Here is a 22757-nt window from a genome sequence, read left to right as displayed (position 1 = left end):
CCATGATTGCAAAGGCTCATAGGTGTCAGAATGATAGATACCCCCACAAATGACCCAATTTTAAAAACTATACCCCTTAATGTATTTACTGAGGGGTTGAAGAGTGTCAGGAGTATTTTTATCCCACAGTGTTTTTTAGGAATTAATGCAATTTAAAGCAGAAAAAATAAAATTTCATATTTTGCAAATATGTAATTTTAAATGCAACATTTTTTTTTCTATAGTGCACATGAAAATGAGGATTTACACCCCAAAATGGATACCTCTGTTTCTCCTGTGTTCATAAACATACCAATTATGGCCCTAATCTTATGTCTCTAATAGAGGTGAGTGAGCACGCTCGGTAAGGTCAGTTACTTGAGCGAGCATCGCTCTTCTCGAGTAACTGCCTTCTTGTCCGAGCGAGGGGGGGCAGCGTGTGTGAGTGGCAGGCAGCGGGGAGTAGCGGGGGGGGGTAGAGAGATCACTCTCGCCCGCCCCCCCCCCCCCGCTCTCCCCCACCGCCTCCTGCCCCTCCCCCCGAGCACGCTCGGACAAGAAGGCAGTTACTCGAGAAGAGCGATGTTCGCTCAAGTAACTGACCTTACCGAGCGTGCTTGCTCATCTCTAGTCTCTAAGCACAATAGGGCCCAAACCGAAAGGAGCGGCTAGTTGCTTTCAGAACAGTCATTTAGCTTGAAGGAGTTTTAAGCTCCATAGCACACTTGTCGAGGCCTTGAGCGACCACAGTAACAAAGAACCCCCACAAATGACCTCATTTTGAAAACTAGACCCTTTAATGAATTCATTTCAATTCTCACTTGTGCAGAAAAAAATTGACTCCCTAAAAATAATCCCCACCTTCCTTTTTGGCATTCCCTAAATCTTAGATAAAAGTAATAATGTAAACTGTGTGATATGTTTGAAAACAGGGGTAATTACAGAGGACCGGGTGGGATGGACACATGGGGCAATAAAACCGGGTTTCCCTATTCCTCCCATGCTTTTTGGGGGTGTATTTCTTGACCTCAGTGGCAGGGATGGGATATAAAGTGATGCTCTCTGAGGCTTCGTAAGCTTGCTGTGGTGTGGTGGTTCCACACCTTTGATGTTGTGCTTTGACATCAGGAAATAGTGTCCAGCTGAAACATAAGACTGAGTTGGTTAACAGGATCTAGCTGGAAGCACAGGACATTTCATCAAAGAACTATTATGAGAACTTTGGAATCCTCCCATTGCAGAGCTGGTTTACTCAATCTGAGGACTATGTGCGACAAGGCACAATCACGAGTACTTCCTGGTGAAGTACCATTTATTCTCTTACTGGAATGCATTATTGACATGAAAATGAATAATTGTTATACTACTTAACATATTTTATTATAGCTGTTACTACTTCTAGATAGCGAGGGTCAGGTTTGTGAAACGGATCTATGGAGGTTGCATAAATCTCCATCTGTTTCCTAAAACTGGCATAACCATTTTCCTTTTGCTATTTTGTAACTTCAGTGTCCGCTTCATCTCCTGGTACCTGTGTCACTTACCACCCACCATTATAAGTCCACACTTAAGACGGAAGATTCTTATATAGTCCTACATAGGATTTGTTAGGATGACTACAGCAGCAGAAGCGTAACTTGAAGCTTCTGGGCCCCAATGCAAAATCTGGAACGGGGCCCGCAACTATAATGCTTTAGTCATAATACTGGGCCCCTATATGGAAAAGAGAGGCTTTATGGGACCCCTGCATCCTCTATAGTTATGCCAGCAGCATCCCCTTCCTCTCTTCCATTCTATCTTCACTAACTATATCAATTAACACAAACTTTATAGCTACTAAAGAGGTATGTAAATATTAGAGTCAAGGTGAAGGGAAATGCAGGCTGCTAGAAAATGACAAATGGGAGAAGGCACTTTTTCTTAACAAGATCTGTTAGAAAGTTATTCACATATTCTACTTTTGCAAAAAAAAATGCACCGCGACAGGTACTCCATTTTGCTTATTTTGGCAAAAAAAAGTTAAGAGATGCATAATTACTTTGTATTTACATTTCTGTACCTGTAATGCTTGCTCTTGAATTGAGCTCATTCAGAGCAGCCCTTGCTTTGCAGCTGTTGGCCAGTGATAGAGCATAGACCACAACTGACAGAGTGTAATTATTAGTTATCCCTTCAAATTGGCTTTCAAGATACTCCACAGCTTTCTGGACTCTGGATTCATAACGCTCCTGAAACAAACAGAATCTTTAATTGAATTTCTCCTATAACTATATACAAGCAACTAATGCCCTAAGTATACAATACAATACCATGATTTCTATTCAGGACAGTACACATGTATCATTGTTGTGTCATGTGATATAAACCGTATATCTGTGAAGTACATGGCGTATGTGGTTCAGGTTAGATACTGTATATCAAGGAATCAATGCTCCAAATATCAAGTGTATTCATAGCTATTCTCTGATATATTCCTATTAGTTACACAGCTCCCTTTAATTTAGCCAAAGGGGGAGTAAGAGTTGGAAAATAAAATTCCCATAAAATGTTCTCCCTTCTATTGCCAAATAGATACAGACATCATTAACATTGGCTGTCAATGGCGAGCAGAGAGTAGCTGTCATAAAACATTCACATGCTATTGCAAAATTAGCATTTTGGTTTGGCAGTATATATCAGGGAAGTGCTATAAAAGCATTTCTCGGAGCTTAATTACAAGATCCTGACCAGATGGTACAAGACCCCGGCGCGACTAGCCAGAATCTACCCCCAGTATCCGGATCTCTGCTGGAAGTGTCTCAACGAACAGGGAACCTTTATCCACCTCTGGTGGTCTTGCTCACAGATACAACCACTGTGGCGAGAAGTGGAGGACCTATACAGGGCCATCTGCAAGAGCTCGGTTGACTTTTCTCCTGAGATGGCCTTATTATCAATAATACCGGGACCACTGTCAAACATCAAAAACTCCCTGTTACGCTTCTTTCTAATGGCAACGAGACAAATAATCCCCAGAAAATGGAAATCTGTATGTCCCCCCCAACACGCCTGATGTGGCTGGAAGCCATGGATAACCTGAAACAGATGGAGGAGTTGTGCGCTAAAGATGAGATGAGGCACTCTAAATTTTATAACACCTGGGCAGTCTGGCTACAGTACCGGGCTTCACCCAGACTAGAAGACTGGTTGCAGGATGGCTCTGCTGCACTCTAGTCAGTAGAGATAGTCTCAATAGGAAAACTAAAATAACGAGATGCGTTGGCATAAAAGAAACAAATAACGGGGCGATTTCAGAACTTCGGACCATGGACAAGATGGACCTATCCTATGCTTTTCTAGTCTATAATATCCTACCCTACCCCACCCTTCTTCCCCCCTACTTGGCAATCTTCTCCCTTTCCCCTCTTACCCGCCCCCCCAACCCCCTCCATTTTCTCCCCCCCCCCTTACCAATCTTTCTGGCCACTAAGGCCTTCCATACATTTCAAAATTAAGATATAACATTATTGACTCGATTCTATCTTAAATACTTTTAATTCCCCCCTCAAAAAAGAGTTGTCCAGTGTTTAAGACTTAGGGAATATGACTGTTATATTTTGAATTGTCATGTTATACTTGTATTATTTGTTTCTTAAAATTCCGCACGGAATGTTAGGAAGAAACCAAATTCTCGGGAGACGTGACAGTGACCCGTCCCTGACTGATATGTAAACTGTATTGTTGCTGTACTGTACTTTCCACTGCGGGTAATAAAATACTTTTGAACCATAAAAGTATTTCCCTAATACACAATCAAGGGATTGTCTGTTTTTTCTCTTTCTGCCATTATACAACGGCACCATCTGCTGGCTAGAGCCTGTACTGCGGTATGGGACATGCTGGAGAGGCCCCCCGACAACAGAGCAGCCAGTAATATACAGTAAGAATACCCTGCCGGATGTCTTCCGACATCAGAGCTGTACAGCCTTCAATCAGAATGTCTTTAGACGTCAGACAGTGGATTGGAAAGGGTTAATAGGGCTGTCTGTAGTACAAGGATAAACAGAGCTGTACTTACCCCTCTGCCACAGCTGGGATCCAGTGCTGCAGTCCTGCTGTGGCACCAGCATTTGTTATCATCACCAGAAGTCAGGTGACCTTTACAACCAATCAGAGGTTGCAGCATCACGTTCTGGAACACCTACATCATGGCGCTCAGGATATGATCACTAATGCCAGGAGTACAAGCGGTGACGCTGCAGCCTTTGATTTGCAGCAGTCACCTGACTTCCGATGATGGCAACTGTTACAACAAATGCCGGGACCACAGTGGGGCTGCAGCACTGGATCCCAGTGGCAGTGGAGCGGTAAGTACAGCTTATTATTTTTCTACAGACCAGACAAGCCCTTTAAAGGAGATGTGTCATCAGAAAATTAACTGTTGTTTACATCAAGTTTTTAATTTTTTTGTGATTTTTTAAAACTTTCTATGTCACTATGTATATTTACATTACAAAATCTTGATTTCTTCTGATTTTCATTCTAGCCACTGAATCTAATAATAGTATGCCACTTTCTGTTTTGTACAACATTCTCATGTGCAGGGAGGATGTGACCTGTGATCGTCAAGTATTGTGAATGGTAGATCCTGTGTTATCAATATAGAGGTATTACCTTTCACTATAAGGCCTCATTCAGATAAGCATTTTTTTTGCACATGAATAGCCATGCAGAAAAAAATTACACAACACGTGTAGAAAAATCGCGTGTATGGGTGCATCCACATGCCCTATCTTTTGCAGATGCGAGTATTTTGCGAGTCTGCAAAACGGACATGTGAACTCTTCAATAGGGAACCGCTCTAAGAGAAGCGATCTTTTTGCGCGGCTATTCATGCGCAAAAAAACAAGTTGTCTGAATGAGGCCTAAGTGATATCTACAGAACAGTTTTTGTGCAATTTTTAAGCCAAAGGCAGACGAGAATTTTAAAGGAATGGGAAATACAAAGGAACAACTTATATACTACTCCTACCTGCAGGATCCAATTTTGGCTTTGTCTAAAAAAAAAATGTGTAAAAAAAAAAAGCATTGACAATTTTCCAAATAAACACTGAGCGTGAGTACACCTTTAAATTATTTTTTTCCCCAAAATAAACTGCTAGGCCTTGTCAATAAAACATGTTATTCAAAAATAATTTAGTTGTCCTCTGATAGCAATAGGATCGTATTCTTGCTGTCTGATTTGTCAACCTGACATGTCATAAAACTGTATTCTGAAAGAATTAGAGATGAGCGAACGTACTTGTTTAGGGCGATTTCGCAATCAAGCATCGCTTTTTTCGAGTAACTGACTACTCGGGCGAAAATCTTCAGGGGGCGCCGGGGGGCAGCGTGGTGGAGCGGGGGGTAGCAGTGGGGAACAGAGGGGAGCTCTCTCTCCCCCCCCCCCCCCCCCCCCATTCCCCTCTGCAACCCCCCGCTCACCCCCAGCGTCCCCGAATCTTTTCGAGTCAGTTACTCGAAAAAAGCGATGCTCGATTGCGAAATTGCCCTAAACAAGTACGTTCGCTCATCTCTAGAAAGAATCCTTACCATCAGACATAGCATGTTTGGCAAAACAGCAATTTTTCTGGGGTCTTTCTCTTGCATTTTTTTCAGGAAACACCACAACCGGATATTAGCTGTGAGTCAGTGCGCAAAAATAAAACTTAAAACTCATTGTGTGGCTGCTAAAGTTTCTCCCAACTTTTGGTGTGTTTTATGGATCCATAGCATATTTTCAAAAACACAGCACACTCTAGGAACAGTGTTTTTTTCTGGTGCTTTTTCATAGGCTTTTCTAGTTAAAAAAAAAAAAAGGCCTGAAAAAAAAAAGTATGAGAAAGATGTCTGTGTAAAAAATGCCACCCGAGTAGTGCTTGTACAAAACACATCTAATCAGTGATGATAATGTGGGGCCTCTTCAGTGTTTGGAATTAAGGGATTGCATTGCAATTCTGATACAGAACTTGGACAGGAGTGGCACGGTTTCGGAAAAAAAAGACAAAAGAGAACTGAATTTTAATAATTGCCTCTTTGTTCTACAGATCACCATCCCAACTGTACTTACTCTGTAGAATTCATCCTCCAGCATTGAAGTCACTATGTAAGCTGTGAGGGTGACCGGACCATTCAGTCCACCTTGCAGTTCTCTGTGAATGACTCGTCCAGGCTCAGAAAATATGCCAGTGTCTATATCTTGATGCTGGATCAACCATTCTACTGCTTGATTTAGGACGTCTACACTGATGTAAATGAAGGGGCGAGCTTGTAGAAAGCATCTAAATACAAATGCTGTAAGCCTGCAAAAAATACAAAGATTTTAGTTTTATCATGAAAATGAGAGACAAAAAAAATGTTAAAATGCTCCAAAGTTCCAACAATATAATTTTATGTAATGCTCACTACAAGGACAATGTAGCAATGTAACACTGCAACCTATTGACTGCTCAATGTATGAAACACATCTACTTTACTTAGGGCTCCTTCACACTGGCGAGAAAATTGCATGATTTTCACGTGATGCGAGAGTGAGTACGAAACCAATGATGTTCAATGATTTCTTTCACATTTGCAATGTTTTCACTCATGCGATGTTGCAAGAAAAGAAAATCACGGCATGTCCTATTTTTCTGCGTTTTGCATTTTTTTCTAGCTCACATTTCCCTATGGAACCTCCTTGTTATTGCATCGCAATGCACGAATTTGCGATTTTCGTGCAATGCGTTTTCAACATTAGTAACTCCTATTCATAAAATCGTAGGCGGCAGCAATGCGATGCATGATTTTTCACAAAAAAAAGCATAGCTGCCGCTCAAAGATCACCTGAACAAAGCTGCGATTTTCTTGCGGCGATATCGCGGTCGCCGGTATGAAGAATCCCTAAGGGTTATCTGAGATAAGTTAAAAAGTCTGCTTTTTTGTCCAGTTGCAGCACCATCTCTGGTCCAATCGCTATGCCTGACATTGCAGCTCAACTCCAGTCACTACAGATAGCTGTAAAGTGAGGGATGAGGTCTCACACAATTAAAGACAGACCGAGTTACCTGTGCCTGAGCATTTTGGTAGCCAAGGACAGAACATAGAAGATATGAGGGTTATTATAGCACAAGGCAACTTCTAATCCCAACGTCACAGAAGGATCTGGGAATAAAAACTTATAACCATCTTTGATACTCTGAACAGAGATCTGAATAATCACGGACTATCTGAGAGATCTGGAGCAGAGGAACTTCAGAGGCCCCCAGCACACCAGCAGCAATATACCCTTTGTAGAATATCTGTCCCTAACAACAGACCACATGTCATATAGGCATATAAATGTGGTCTGTTTTTCTGTCCTGTGCTCAACTGTAAACTGGCCACTGATTACAATGTGCCTGTGTTATATATGGCTAGGTCATGTAATGCAGCCATCCTGTGAAACTGCTGCCCTTATGCAAGATGGAGGACACATTTGATGACATCAGCAAGATATCCTGACTGCTAATTGGCTGCACGCTGACCTCTGCAGCAGACATTATGGGAAATTCGATTTTCCTGAGATTTTCACCGAAGGTTGGTTTGGACTTACCCGAATCAATCTTGCAAAAATCAGGACAATTTTATCGCCTCACTGACCAAGACAAGTAACACTAGTTATTAACCCTCTGTGCACTCTGGAGCCCTTTTATTCTTTGTTAATTTAAGTTCAAAAGTTGGATGAGAATGCAACAAAATCAGTAACATTTAAAGAATAAATGTATTGACTCGTGATGAACTGCTTTGGTAGAATGATATTTTCTTGAAACGGAGGGAGTGGCGAAAAGAAAGCTAAGCAGATTTTTTAGTTAGTGGGTTATTCCTCTTATAGACATTTGTGGCATATTCTTCTCTGAAACTCACAGCTATTTCTAGAACAGGGGACCATGACCCCTCTCCCATCTGGTGAGGGGGACACCAGCCTCTGCATTTAGGCAGAAAATTAATGGATGTGGGACCTGCACCTATGAGATATTTCTAGTATATACCATGGATATGCCATAAATGTCTACAATGGAATTAACCCTTTTATAACACACAAGTCCCAAGAGTTTAATCCAGTTTAAGCTTCTAGAGCAGAATTGTTCCTACCTGATAACATTTCTTATAAAAGTGTGCCTTTTTTCTTCATTATTGATAACTGAAATTCATCAAAAACTTAGTCCCGTGTATAGTGAAATAAAATCTTATGCTCACCAGGTACTGCCAGAATAATCGGAGTCTCCAAATGCACTAAAAGAACCATCCTTTCGCTTATAAATCATCTCCCTTTGATAGCCTGTACATGAAATATACACAATTTTAGTAATATAATATATTATTACATTTTATGATACTGTAATACAAATGTATAGTAGATGATTAGTCATTTAGCGACTGGGCTAATTCTCCAAGTTGAGGTTAAGTACATAGTAAAGAGAATCCTCCTATGTTCAGGATTCTGGGATCGCTTTAGTAAAGGTTACCTGAATGATTGGACAGAAAACAACCCATATAACTATGTTCTAACCCCAATATTATAAGAAAAACTGTTCAATCACTTGAACAGAACTGAGTCACAATACCAAGTGTGGTTAATTAATAATCAAGAATGAGCCAAGAACGAACTGAAGCCTAAGGCCTCTTTCACATAACCGTATGCGTTTTTACACTCGCCGGATCACAGTCGAAAAGAAGAATAGCCGCGATCAAGGAAGTCCTTCGGTCGGCAGAAACCCTCTTAATGACTCATTAATTAGAGTTGAGCGATACTCTGCCGACTTGATGCTCATTCGAGTATTAGCATACTTGATGGTGCTCGTTACTCAAACGAGCATCAAGCGGTATTCGACCCCGCCCCAGTTTTTGGCTTCTCCCCGCTGTGACGTGCCTGTTTTGGCCCCTCCCTGCTGCGACGCAGCATGCGTCATTGGCAAATTTTTTTGTCTGGCAGGCAGGGGGGAGAGAGAGAGAGAGAGAGAGAGAGAGAGAGACGAACCTAGGGGAGAAAAAAAAAAAAGCTCGGCACCCGGCATCCCACATACAAAAATGCTCGAGTCTCCCATTGTAGTCAATGGGGTTCGTTACTCGATTAGAGCTCTCGAATTTTACAAAAAGCTCGACTTGAATAACGCGGACCCGAGCATTTCGGTGCTCGCTCATCTCTACTATTAATGCCTAAATAGAGCCAGCTGTCTTCTTTACTGAGGATTGGATGCAGCTAAACTCCCTCCCCCTCCCTTTTTTTTCTGCATCCATAAAAGTTAATAGGAGCTTCTAGCGTATCTCAGGAAAAGATAGGACAAGACCAATCTTTTCACATGCCATATAAAAGCAATTGCCGTTTTCGGTCAGGGATGTCCTAAATTTTCCGATGCGATTTCCCATATTTTTCAGACACAATGCTGTTATGAGACAGAGCGAGGTATTGCCAGCGTGCTTGAGATAAGATGTCATGCACAGTGCACTCTTTGCCATACACAATGATAGCGGGCTGACCGCTGGTTCCACAGGCTAGTAAAACGCTACAAAATCTACGCAGCATTTTACGCATATAGCCATGTGAATGTGCTTTTAGAGTCTACTTTCGAGATATACATTGAAAAGAATCTCCACTGTGTATTATGCTTTTTTTTACTGAATAAGGGCTCAGTCACACGGGCGCATCGGCGCCCGTGTGACTGCAGCCAGTAGACAAACGTACCCGAAGACGGACGTCTCTCTGCAGCGCCAGAGGAAAGAACATGTGACCGGCTTCATTTCCAGTCATGAGTTCTTTCATCAGCGCTGCAGAAAGACGTCCGTCTTCAGGTACGGCCGTCTTCTTTCTGCAGTAACGGCTCAGTCACACGGGCGCATCGGGGCCGGTGTACGGGTGCCGATGCGCCCATGTGACTGAGCCCTAACTTTGTATAGCTATTTCATATAACAAAAACAAAACTGTTTGCTAACACTGTTTTGACCTTCATCAGGATCCTTGAGCTCTGAACTTTGTTTGGGATATACGATGGCAGCTTTTTCAGGCATAAAACTAAAAATACGCTCTTAGGCCCCATGCACACGGCAAGGTTGGATTCCGAATCCGAGATTCTCCGGTGCCCCTGCAGTGACCTCCTGCTTACCCGTCCACCTTCTGCTCTCTGCTTTGCAATGTGCTGGCTGGCGCACAGCTGCACATGCACAGAGTAGAGCCAACGAGTCAGCGGTGATAGGACATGCCACGATTTTGTTACCGTGTGGATTTTCCGCAATCAAAATCGCAGCTGTCTGCATGGGATTCCGTGCATGCATGCAATCCCATGGCAGCGTGCAACAGCAGAAATTCCATGTGGATTCTTGCTGCGGAATTTCCATCCATGGGCATTGGGCCTTAGTATGATTACTTGTATTGCATTAACTTACCTTGCTCCATGTAGTCTATGGCTCTTTCTCTAATATCTGATTTAATCTGCTTAGTTGCTATCAAATACTTAAGAATAAAAATGTTTGGTGCAAAGTTGATCATGTTTTGCTCTCCACATCCATATGGCATCATGATAAGTGATTCAAGACCATTTATTGAAGGTGCGAGAAGATCTCCTGTTAAAAAATAGCATTGGATTTAGCAACAATGGACGCCATATCCAAGTACATGACACTATTCGTATTAAATAGGTTGTACCAAAATATAAAGTTATTCCTACCCACAGGATCGAGGATAACTTTAGGATTGGTGAGGGTCCGAACACAGGGACTCCCACGAAACCCGAGATCCTGTGGGATAGAAGATAACTTTATATTTTGCTACAACCCCTCTAACTATAGATTCTTTTGCAGATAATACTTGTAATTCATGAGTTCAAGAATTGATCTATAGGTGGCTTTTAAAGTAAAAAGCATAAGGGTCTAGCATATTAATTCTAAATGAAGGGGTTATTTCATCACAGAAGGTAATGGCATATATTGAGCTTGAAGGAAGAGGCTGCATCTTAGTGATATGCCATCATTTTCTATGGTGGAAACAACCATTTAATATTCCTAACATATGATCATTCTAAAAAAAAGTCATGCAATAATAATTCATGGAAGGAATTTTTTAGATTTAAAGTGACCCTCGAGTCCTGGACCATCAAAGATGGCTGCACCACTTCTCGGACTACCTGATGTACACTGAGCATTTGTATACATCGGTATTCTAAGATACTGCATACTGACCTGACTAATTAGTGCTTCTCACATGGGCAGAACAGCTCATTCAAAGCAGAAGTAGTGTGTTAGACTGATGATGCTTAATTAATGCACGATTTGCATCAGGTAGTCAAGGAAGCAATTTGGCCATCCTTGTTTGTCCCAGCCTAGACAGTCACTTTAAGTTAAAGGACGCATTTTAAAAACTATTATCAGGATCTTTTAAGTGACCCTCCAATCCTGGAGAAACAAAGTTGGCTGCACCGTTTCTCTGACTAGCTGATGCACACTGTGAACAGTATACATGCTTAGTCTAAAACACTACACACTGCTTTGATTGGCCAGTGCTGATTATGTGAGAAACACTAACCAGTCAGATCAGCCTGTAGTGTCTTTGACTACCCATGCATACTATACACAGTGTGCACCTGGTAGAGAAGTGGTGCAGTAATCTTTGATTCTCCAGAACCTGAGGGTCGCTTTAAGAAGACTATAGTAAGTCAGAAAAGTTGCAATAGTAAGATAAATAGGGTATATAAGAAAATTCTTAAACGTTCTAAAAACACAATTACATTTTAATTTTTTTTGCAGATTCTTACCATTAATTTCTCCATCACTTTTCGGATCACCACTACTCTTTTAATTGTAAGCCTACAAAACTATGGAGAGTGTGTCATGTGATCGTGTCAGCAAACCTGCTACAGAGACACGCGGTCCATAGTCCACTAGATAACAAATCATTCTATAAATTCCTAAAACATTATCTGATATTGAAAAGAATACTTAGTGTCGAAAAATTCTTCTTACCAACAACTGTGACAAACCCTTCTATAGTGTCTGGTATAATATCACTCGGAAATGTTAATGAGAAGTTCTTTGATACATTTTGAATCCCATTTCCAGTAAGGTCAAAGAGGACAGATTGTGAATAGAAGTATTTTACTCCTTCGGCCTGCAGAGTATATAAACAGATGGTTGCCATATTTGCTTTAATGATATTCTATAAAACAATCAAATATACGCAGCACCAAGATATGGATGAAACATATTTTACCTTCACTACCATTGTTTTGCTTAAAACTTCAGTTGCTGCTTTTGACGTCACTGTCACTCGGACCGTAGCATTACCCAGTTTTGGGGGTTTTATTGGAAAAAGAATAGTTGTTCCAGCTTCACTTTGAAGTGTCACATTATATTGGCCCGGTGTGGTACTCATATTGTTATTAGGTACAATGATATTAAATGAATTGCTGGATTCCAAAGTTACCACAACCTGCAGACATTGTATGAGTTTAAAAAAAAGTCCATGAGTCATGATATACCTTAATATCCAAGACCAAATGATACCTTACATTTTACCTAGACCATGGCCTTAATGCTATTGTGCCAGTATAATAAATATATACATTGAGCAATTACTGACATATCTATTCATACTTAGGCCGTCCTTTACCTGGAGCAAACCATCAGCCTACACTTTCCCTCATCTAAATATGATTTCCTAGTTAAAGCATAGAGGCTTGATTGCAACTTCCAGCCCATACGCAGATAGAAACCTTAATGTTACAGTAAAACACAGAAACCTTCTAGCCTGCTTTGAGATATTCTTCATATTAAACTATCTTTCTTATTTTAGTGGTAAACAGGAATTAAATATCTAGATGTAAGGGGGATGTGGTTGTTGCTGGCGGCTTTCTTGTTCATTTGACGTTCTGCCATTTCAGTGATTTGTAAATGACTGTGACTTTAAAAAGGAGAGGAAATGAAGAGCTGGGGATACTCCTCTGTGTCTGTGCAGCTGTGCTGCAGTGTGGGGGGGCTGGGGATACTCCCAGGAGTCTGTGCAGCCATGCTGTGGAGTGAGGAACAAGGATACTCGCTGGTGTGAGAGAAACTGTGGTGCGCTGAATTAGCCCTATAGGCATGAGCTCCTCAGAGGGATAGATATTTCTTTTGGATAAGGGCTGAGTGGAATACAAGCATTGGTTAGACTTCTACCTCCTTGTTCCCCTCCTCTCTTCTGCCCAACAATAGTGATGCAGAGATGTTAGAGATTACATTACTGGCGAACATATAAGGACTTTTGAGAAACTCATTACACAGAAAAAGACAACTTACTTAAATTACTGTGACTTTAAAGAGGGGAGGGATTGAAGAGCTGGGGATACTCCTCTGTGTCTGTGCAGCTATGCTGCAGTGTGGGGGGCTGTGGATACTCCCAGGAGTCTGTGCAGCCATGCTGTGAATTGAGGAACAGGGATACTCGCTGGTGTGAGAGAAACTGTGGTGCACTGAATTAGCCCTACAGGCATGAGCTACTCAGAGGGATACATATTTCTTTTGGATAAGGGCTGAGTGGAATACAAGCATTGGTTAGACTTCTACCTCCTTGTTCCCCTCCTCTCTTCTGCCCAACAACAGTGATGCAGAGATGTTAGAGATTACATTACTGGCGAACTTATAAGGACTTTTGAGAAACTCATTACACGGGAAAAGACAACTTAGATTGAAACCCCAGTTATCGAGTAAGGATTTATTGAAACCTGATACATGCGTACTAGACTTTTAATGAAATACCACTAACACGAATACTCTCTAATTGCCAATAAGTACACAGTCGTGAGTTACCCCAGAAAGTAAGCAGTGTATCAGTTTTCTTTTTAAATTTCATTAAAGTTTGTTACTGAAAGCATACCTGTCGGCTCCTGGGCCCTATGTGAGCCTTTGTGCTACCGAGACAGCCTCAGATCACCGGTGAAACCCTGAACCAGATATCTAGGCTACCCTCCCATATACATTATAGAACTAATACACTGTTAGTGCTAAAGGGAATTGTATGGCTGCTTTCTTTTAGAAATAGTCCCACTCTTGGTCGCAGTTCAGATTTTCATTCACTTGAATTGGACAGAGCTTCAATACTACAAAACCCCATAGAGAACTGTGGTGCTGTTTCTAGAAGAAAGTGGATGTGTTTTTTTAATCCATGACCTGAATTCTCTGATTGTACGTTTTGAAGTGCAATAAACAAGCTGTTAAATTGAACAAGAACTAAATTAGAATAAACATACCTGCAAAGTTTCTTTTAGAGAGTTAAATAAAATTACTTCTAGAACACATTGTTCGCCTCTTATTAATGAAGATGGTATGTGCAGTTTAGTCATCAAAGGCTTAAGTACAGATATCTAGAAATAAATGATTCCCGTCAAACAGCAATTAGAAAACAAGACTTTAAATCCAGTGCATTTGTTGAAGTTGAGTGAGATGTACCACCTCCTCAGATCCAGCTTAAAGAGGTTTTCCAGATAGCACCCATTATCAGTCCCAGGATACACCAAGGTCGGAGCAGAAGCTGCTACTCCGACTCCTGTGTAGTGGCCAGAACTTGTAATTGCAGGTACAGCTCCCATTGATTTCAATGAGAGCTGTGCCTGCAATTACAAGTGCTGACCACTACACAGGAGTAGAAGCACGAGCTTCTTCTCCACCCCCGATGTACCACAGCAAGACAGTGGGCGCTGCCTGGAAAAACCCTTTAACACAAAATACTAGTTTTCACTGGAATATTGGTGTACAAGGAGGGTGCATAACTTGTTATTTCATAGAATAGTAAAATACCAGCATCCAACAGTCCAAATATTTCAAAAAGCCGGCAAATTTTCCTGACATGGAACTGCATAATAACCTAAACTTTCACAAGACCAGAAGTAAAAACTAAGCCAATAACAAATTATAGGCCTCATCTGATTCAAAAACGAAATGGTAGCAGATTTATGCTGACATTATATGTTGTATTTTTTATTCTTAGAACAAGACTGAAAAGAATCATAGGTGCCAATAACGAGAACACTGTTCTTCCTCTTTACAAGACGCTGGTCAGACCACACATGGAATATTGTGTACAGTTTTGGGCACCGGTACTCAAGTAGGACATATCAGAGCTTGAGCGGGTACAAAGGCAGGCAACTAAAGTAATAAATGGAATGGACGGACTACAATTACCAGAGAGGTTAAATTAGGGTTATTTAGTTTAGAAAAAAGATGGCTGAGAGGTGACCTAAAAACTATGTATAAATACATCAAGTATCAATATACAGCTCCCTGTCACAATTTATTTATAACAAGGATTGTAACTGTAAGGTAGGGTTCACACAGTGCGGATTTGCTGCGGTTTTCCCGCGGTTTGCCGATGCATATCCGCACTGCGGAAAAAACGCTGCGTTTGCAGTGCAATGCAGCACAAATGAGTTTTGGAAAAAAGGCTGTTCTCACAGGACGGATTTTTTCCGCACAGCCGCAGTGCGGAAATGCAACTGCGGTGCGGTTTTAAAAGAAACAGCATGTCCATTCTTTCTGTCTTTTCCACTGCGCTTTTTTGTCCATAGACCTCTATGGATGCAGCAAAACCAAAATACGCTGCAAAAAGTAAAAAAGCGCTGTGGAAAAAAAACGCTTGCGGATTTTTTCGCAAGAAAATCCGCAGGAAATCCGCAAGCTAAAATTACCCTTTGAAGCGGTTTTGCCGCAGAAGCAGTTCCTCTGCGGCAAAACCGTAATGGAAAAACCACGGCAAAACCGCAGCAAATCTGCCCTGTGTGAACCCAGCCTAACAAGGTGGCATCATCTATGGTAAAGAAGGTTTCTACACCATCTATACCAGCATAGAAGGGGGTTATTTACTGTAAGAGCAGTAAGACTATAGAACTCTCTGCTTGAGGACGTGGTGATGGCGAACTCATTAAAATAGCACAATAGAGGCCTGGATGCCTTTCTTGAGTGTTATCTCACATGTTATAGTCACTCTATAGGAAAGACTACATGGCCAACAAAAGCAAACTGCAGCATTAGTAAATAAAAAAAGTTTTAGGAAGAATCTCACCTCAATAGGTATATCAGTTGCTGCTAGACCACGTCCCTCAGAAATAACAAATGCAGTCGCCACCCAAGTAGTGTTTTTGTTAGGAACAGATACTTGAAATTTGGTTGTTAAGGATGAGCTGTGAAAAATAGTTGTATTTTACTCCCCATAAAGAAGGTTTATATACAATAATGCACCATTAACCCTTTCCAATCCACTGTCTGACATCTTCCTACATTCTGATTGAAGCTTGTACAGCCTCCCTGGCGCACACACTGGCTTTAGCCAGCAGATGGCACCATTGTATAACAGCAAAAAGACAAAGCCTTTTAGGAAACACTGAATCCAAATTTGAGCTAGAAGGGGTTAAAAGTGCTCTAACAATCTGATGCATTCTAGGAGTAATTTGTTTTCCACAGTGTTTAACCCTGATAGAAAGTCATTCACCACTGAAGAAATGGCTAAAGAGGATTACAATGTGCAATAGCCATAGGATGTAGAGTTGCAAGTAAACCTTGGGATTTACCTGAATTTCTGAATTGATTTCTAATAAAATGTTGTTGGGTTGTTCCGATCCCCCCACCCAGACCCCCACTGGTTTTCATGATTTGTTGCAATAGAATCTGGGACGTAAATACTTTATGCAGAGTTTGTACCATTTGATTAACATAACATGCCTACTACTTTGGTGGTGCAAAATATTTGTACTGTGATGCAAAAAATAATTAGAAAAAAAAACATGAAAATTTAATGTGTATAAGTATTTGACCCCCCACCCAAAAAATAAATAAAAATTAATACTTGGTGTGGTGGAGCCACATTTTGGTGCAATTGCAAATGCTAGTCTCGTGTGGTATGTTCCTATTAGCTTAGCATATCTAAATAATGGGATCTTTGCTGATTTTTACAGGCATCACTGTTCCAACTCTTTCCCGTTTGATGGGTTCTGCGGGTGTACAGCAGTTTTCAAATTATAACATATATTCTCAATTGGATCAAGATCTGGGTTTTAAGTAAGCCATTCTAAGAGTATGAAATGTTTCAGCTTAGACCCCTTCAGTGTAGCTTTAGCAGTATGTTTAGAGTCATTGTCCTATTGGAAAGTGAAGCATTGGCAGACTGGAAAAGGTTTTCCTTAAGAATTGCCCTGTATTTACTGCCATCCATCTTTTCTTTTATCCTGACCAATTTTACAGTCAGTGCAGATGAAAAGCTTCCCTACAGCATCATGCTGCCACCATCGTACTTCACTATGAGAATGATGTTCTTGGGGCGCTGGGAAGTGCTAAGTTTGTACCACACATAGCATTTCCCATGATGGCTAAAAAGTTCAGTTTTAGGGCTTTTACCCGCTAGGGAAATTTTTCCCTGCGATGCGACAGCGATGATTATGAAACCAATGATTTTCAATGGTTTCATACTAATTTGCAATGTTTCAGCAGAGCTTCGCATCACAGGGAAGAAATCTGCGATATCGCTCAGTGTTTTCAATGGGGCCAGCGGCAGCAGCACTAGCCCAATTGAAAACATAGGGAGTATATCGCTGACTTTTGTCACAGCTGTGGCAGGGGTTTCCTTCATCCCTGCAGGGACCGTAGGGATGAAGGAATCCTCTGTCACAGCTGTGGCAGAAGGCAGTGATATTATACAATTGCTTTCAATGGGGTCGGCGCTACCTAGGAGTGAACATTCTGTAAAGATTACTCCAAGAGCCCAACGAGTAATCCTGAAAGAAGTAAAATAGAACCCAAGTGTAACAAAAAAAGGCCTACAGGAGACTATACAAATGGTAAACACTTCTATTTATCTGTCTACTATTAGAAGGATTGAAGAATAATCATGTGTCCACCTCTGAAAAAGAATGATGTCATGGAAGGACCCCACAAAGGAAGCCACTGATGACCAAGTCATTCAACTAAAGAATAGTTGAAAAAGAAGAGGACTTGTGTTTTGGAATGGTCAAGTCAAAGTTTTCATCCTAACCCTAACGAGATGCTGTGGCATGACCAGAAGAGCAGTGTACATGCAAAGAGACCTAGATGTACAGTGTACATGCAAAGAGACGGATAAATTGAAACACATTTGTAGGAAGGAATAGTCCAAAATCCCTCCTCAATGTTGTTCAAATCTTATTTGGAACTAAAGGAGGAGGGAATTAGAAGAGGTAATTTCTGCTAAACGGGGATCTAAAGGTTATCAAATTCAAGGGTTCACTTTCTTTTTCTTCTCGCATTGAGGATGCTTGCTTCATGTAGTCAAGAAAAGACTTGACCGGTACAACTGTTTGTTATTGCTCGAGTTAAATTGTGTTTGTCTATAAGTGTGACCTAGCTAACAATGCAGAAATCTAGATAACCCCAGTAGGTTAACTTACTTTTTTTGTGACTGTAATCCATTAAAGGGGTTGTCCCGCGCCGAAACGGGTTTTTTTTTTTTTTATTCAATAGGCCCCCCGTTCGGCGCGAGACAAACCCAAGGGATGGGTTAAAAAAAAAAAAGGTTTAGTACTTACCCGAATCCCCGCACTGCGGCGACTTCTTACTTACCTTACCAAGATGGCCGCCGGGATCTTCACCCACGATGCACCGCGGGTCTTCTCCCATGGTGCACCGTGGGCTCTGTGCGGTCCATTGCCGATTCCAGCCTCCTGATTGGCTGGAATTGGCACACGTGACGGGGCGGAGCTACGAGGACCAGCTCTCCGTCACGAGCGGCCCCATTCACCAGGGAGAAGACCGGACTGCGCAAGCGCGTCTAATCGGGCGATTAGACGCTGAAATTAGACGGCACCATGGCGACGGGGACGCTAGCAACGGAACAGGTAAGTGAATAACCTCTGTATGGCTCATAATTAATGCACGATGTACATTACAAAGTGCATTAATATGGCCATACAGAAGTGTATAACCCCACTTGCTATCGCGGGACAACCCCTTTAAAGTGGATTTAACATACTTTACCTTATATTCGTTTCCAGCCAAATCCAGCTTTCTGGGAAAATGGGCATGTCTTGTGGAGGTGCAACTTCATCAACTACTTTGTTGTTGGATCCTAAAAAAATTATATGCCATTTCCATTAGGTAAAAGTACATATAGAAAGACAAAAAGGCATGATACTTTGATGGAGGTGTCAAATCCAGCTCATTACTTCACCAGAGATCCAGGTTGCATGCTCAGCAAGTTGGTAGACACACACAACACACACATATTTAGAGAATGTTTACAGGACCATATGTATGGTCAGTGGCCCCCCCATATGTTTGCTTCTATCAAGATTTGGTATTTTTTGCAAAATGTTAAATGAGGTACAGTAATTTATAGACTGCAAATACAGATGTGTAATTAAATCCTATGAGCTTGTGTGTCTTGATCCTGAAAGTAAGCAAAGCCAGCCAAGGTTTGAAAAAAGTGTAAGTGATACTGTAGTGAAAGAAGGGAGAAAAATGTCCCCTACCTTCCTTAGGAGAGTCTCTGTTTTAGACTGTCTAATACATGTTTGAAGTTGTGAAAGTCTTTTAAAAGGATGTGTTTCCCCATATACTATACCCTAGTCTTGGATAGAAGGCAATATGGAATTAAAATGCAAAACTACATGCAAGGGTGGTATTACAGCTGCTAGCAACATGGTGTCTGTAGGTGAAAAGACATTAATAGAGTTAGGAAAACCAAAGCAAGATCTGTATACAAGCTGAAAAATAAAAATAAGGCAAGAGAAGAGAGATTCAAAAAGATCTAGAAAAGCTTGAACAGTGGGCGGTGACTAAAAGAAATGCAATGTCCCCCATCTGGGCAAGAAAACAAATACAGAATGGGCAGAATTGGGCTAAGCAACAGCACGTGTGAAAAAGACTTAGGTATACTATTAGATCATAGATTAAACATGAGTCAACAATGTGATGCAGCAGCAAAAAAGGCAAAACCAATTCTGGGATGTATTAAGAGAAGCATAGAGTCTAGATCACGTGAGGTAATTATTTTCTTCTGCTCTTCCCTTGTCAGACCTCATCTAGAATATTGTGTCTAGTTCTGGACACCCTGATTTTAAAAAGACAGACAAACTGGAGCAAGTTCAGAGAAGAGCCACCAGGATGGTGAGTGGTCAGCAAATACTGTCCTATAAAGAACGGTTAAAGGATCAGGAATGTTTAGCTTGCAGAAAAGAAGGCTGAGAGGAGACTTAATAGTGGTGTACAAATATCTGAAGGGCTGTCACAGTGCAAAAGGATCAGCCCTATTCTCATTTGTACAAGGAAAGATTAGAAGCAGTGGGATGAAATTGAAAGGGAGGAAACACAGATTAGATATTAGACAGTGCGGATGATCAATAAGTGCAACAGGTTGCCATGGGAGATGGTGAGTTTTCCTTCAATGGAAGTCTTCAAAGAGAGTCTGGACAGACGTCTGCCTGATCAAACGTGTGATGTACTGGAAGTGACATCAGGCAGGAATCTGTGGAGCAGGGAGCCGCAGCAGGTGAGCTTCGGAGTGGCATTAGAGCCACCAACCACTAGGAAAACCAGGAGAGCCGCTGGAGGACAGCTGCTGGAGTATCCATTCAGCGGGTAGAAGAGGAGCAGGTCCCAGATTGGCAGCCAGAGAGTGCGACCGCCGTGACAGAGAGGTCCCAACACTGAGACTATGCCTGGGGGTGATGTCATTAGCAGCCCAACCAGGCTGTGAGGAAGAAGACTGCTGCTGACAACAGGCAGATAAGTATATTCTGTGTGTGTAAGTGGGGTGAGGGGAAGGCGGATCTATTAATTTTTTTCTCAAGTATATTCACAAAGAAAAAAGAAAAGTCCCATGAGATGCAGGGGGATAAAACGAACCCCCTGCTTAATATTACCTTCCTAAGGCAGGAGGAAGTGCAAAATTGGTTTAAAAAGATCAAAATTGACAAATCGCCAGGCCCAGATATAATACACCCAAGGGTTCTAAAGGAACTAAGTGACACATGATAGATACATTTCTTATATTTAGAGATATGGTTCCAATATACAAAAAGGGGTCTAAAAGTGAGCCTGGTGACCTATAGGCCAGTAAGTCTCACTTCAATTGGGAAAATATTCAAAGGGTTTCTGAGAGACACCATCCTAGAATACCTCAAGGAGAACAACGGAATAACTCCTCATCACCATGGGTTCATGAGGGGTCGATCATGTCAGACCAATCTGATCAGCTTCTACAATAAAGTAAGTTCTAGGCTGGACCTGGGAGAGTCTATTGATCTCGTATATCTGGATTTCTCTAAAGCATTTGACACCGTGGCGCATAATAGGTTGATATATAAAATGAGGCAGCTCGGACTGGGCGAAAACGTGTGTATCTGGGTAAACAACTGACTCGGGGATAGAAAGCAGAGGATAGTAATAAATGGTTCATACTCTGATTGGGCCACCGTCGCTAGCGGGGTGCCACAGGGTTCAGTATTAGGCCCCATTCTGTTCAATATATTTATCAACGACCTGATAGAGGGGCTGCACAACAAAATATCAATATTTGCAGATGATACAAAATTATACAAGACAATTAATACAACGGAGGACAATGTGCGGCTACAAAAGGACCTAGATAAGCTGGGGGCTTGGGTAGAAAAATGGCAAATGAAGTTCAATGTTGATAAATTTAAGGTTATGCACATGGGCAGGAGAAACTATGTCACCAATACACACTAAATCATTTAAGAAAATATGGAAATCATTTGTGTGAATATACCAGTACGCAGTCTGCTGCGCCATTTATTCCAGTTAAAAAAAAACTGAAGCAAAACAGAACTGAGACAAACTGAAAGCACTTCACTTCTAGGTTTACAAAATACTCTATTTTTTTGTATTTAGTCATTTCCATCATTCACATTGGCAAAATATCATCAGAGTCACTCAGAAATGATTGAATAGCGCATTACAATAATGTGATCAGTGTAAATAAGCCTCAACGTTTGACGAAAAATGATTATTCAAGGAAGTTTCCGCATACTAATCTTTAGAAGAGATTGGCAGACATTTGGGGAAACATTAATAATAAACTTACCACGCCAATTATAAACTTTGGCATCAGTTAAACTTGATAGGGAACTCTAAGGAATATAAAAACATCAACTTTATAAAAGAATAGAGGATGGAAATTTGTGCTGTAATATATGAATCAGAAGCAAATTAATGGGCCACTTCAGTGAAAACACATTTCTCCATGCTTGCCCCCTCACCTGTCACACTCTGGAGGTCTCCTCTGTGTATTGCAGTCAAAATCAATGCAGTGCAGCCTCCTGTCTGATGCTTATTAGCCACATCTTGAGGCTGAGATTTTTTACTTTTAATTTAACATCAATCCTATTATGCATTCTTACAGCATTAGCTGTGGAGAAGGGGGCAGTTTACCTTTTGTATTCACCTGTATAAGCTAGAAATCATAAGCATACAGTCAGGAGGATGAGCTGAGATCTCCTCTATTATAACTGCATGACAGGAGATGTGTGATTATCATTAGTCACTGTGACAGGAATACCTGTAACTGATTCAGTGGTAGATCCATGTAACAGCAACACACATCTGACTAGAAAATTAATATATAAACCCCAAGTAAATCTGAGCTGCTAAGAACTGAGATCACATGACCATCTAAGGAAGAAGAGGCAGGGAGTTTTAGACAGAAAGGAACAATTAGGCAAGGTAACACTAGCTTATTTATATATACTAGAGGATAGCTACCTAATGAATGAAAAAAGAAATTCACTGAAGTG

The 22757-nt window shown here is 41.2% G+C and overlaps 1 protein-coding gene across 1 annotated transcript in view; it reads right to left on the bottom strand.

Moving 5' to 3' along the window:
• LOC136628563 (CD109 antigen-like) overlaps positions 1-22757 on the bottom strand; it is a 101198-nt gene that overhangs the window by 23442 nt on the left and 54999 nt on the right. The window contains exons 17-26 of the mRNA XM_066604566.1: positions 22049-22094; positions 18979-19069; positions 16040-16157; positions 14232-14345; positions 12218-12436; positions 11971-12115; positions 10399-10575; positions 8215-8296; positions 6068-6299; positions 2039-2207 (exon numbers count right to left, since the gene is read on the bottom strand). Coding sequence (XP_066460663.1) covers positions 2039-2207; positions 6068-6299; positions 8215-8296; positions 10399-10575; positions 11971-12115; positions 12218-12436; positions 14232-14345; positions 16040-16157; positions 18979-19069; positions 22049-22094 — 1393 coding nt within the window. The remainder of the gene's footprint in view (positions 1-2038; positions 2208-6067; positions 6300-8214; positions 8297-10398; positions 10576-11970; positions 12116-12217; positions 12437-14231; positions 14346-16039; positions 16158-18978; positions 19070-22048; positions 22095-22757) is intronic.

The sequence above is a fragment of the Eleutherodactylus coqui genome, chromosome 1, assembly GCF_035609145.1.
Source record: "Eleutherodactylus coqui strain aEleCoq1 chromosome 1, aEleCoq1.hap1, whole genome shotgun sequence".
Classification (NCBI taxonomy): Eukaryota; Metazoa; Chordata; class Amphibia; order Anura; family Eleutherodactylidae; genus Eleutherodactylus; species Eleutherodactylus coqui.
The sequence above is the reverse complement of the archived record's forward strand: the minus strand, read 5'-3'. Positions and strand labels throughout refer to the sequence as shown.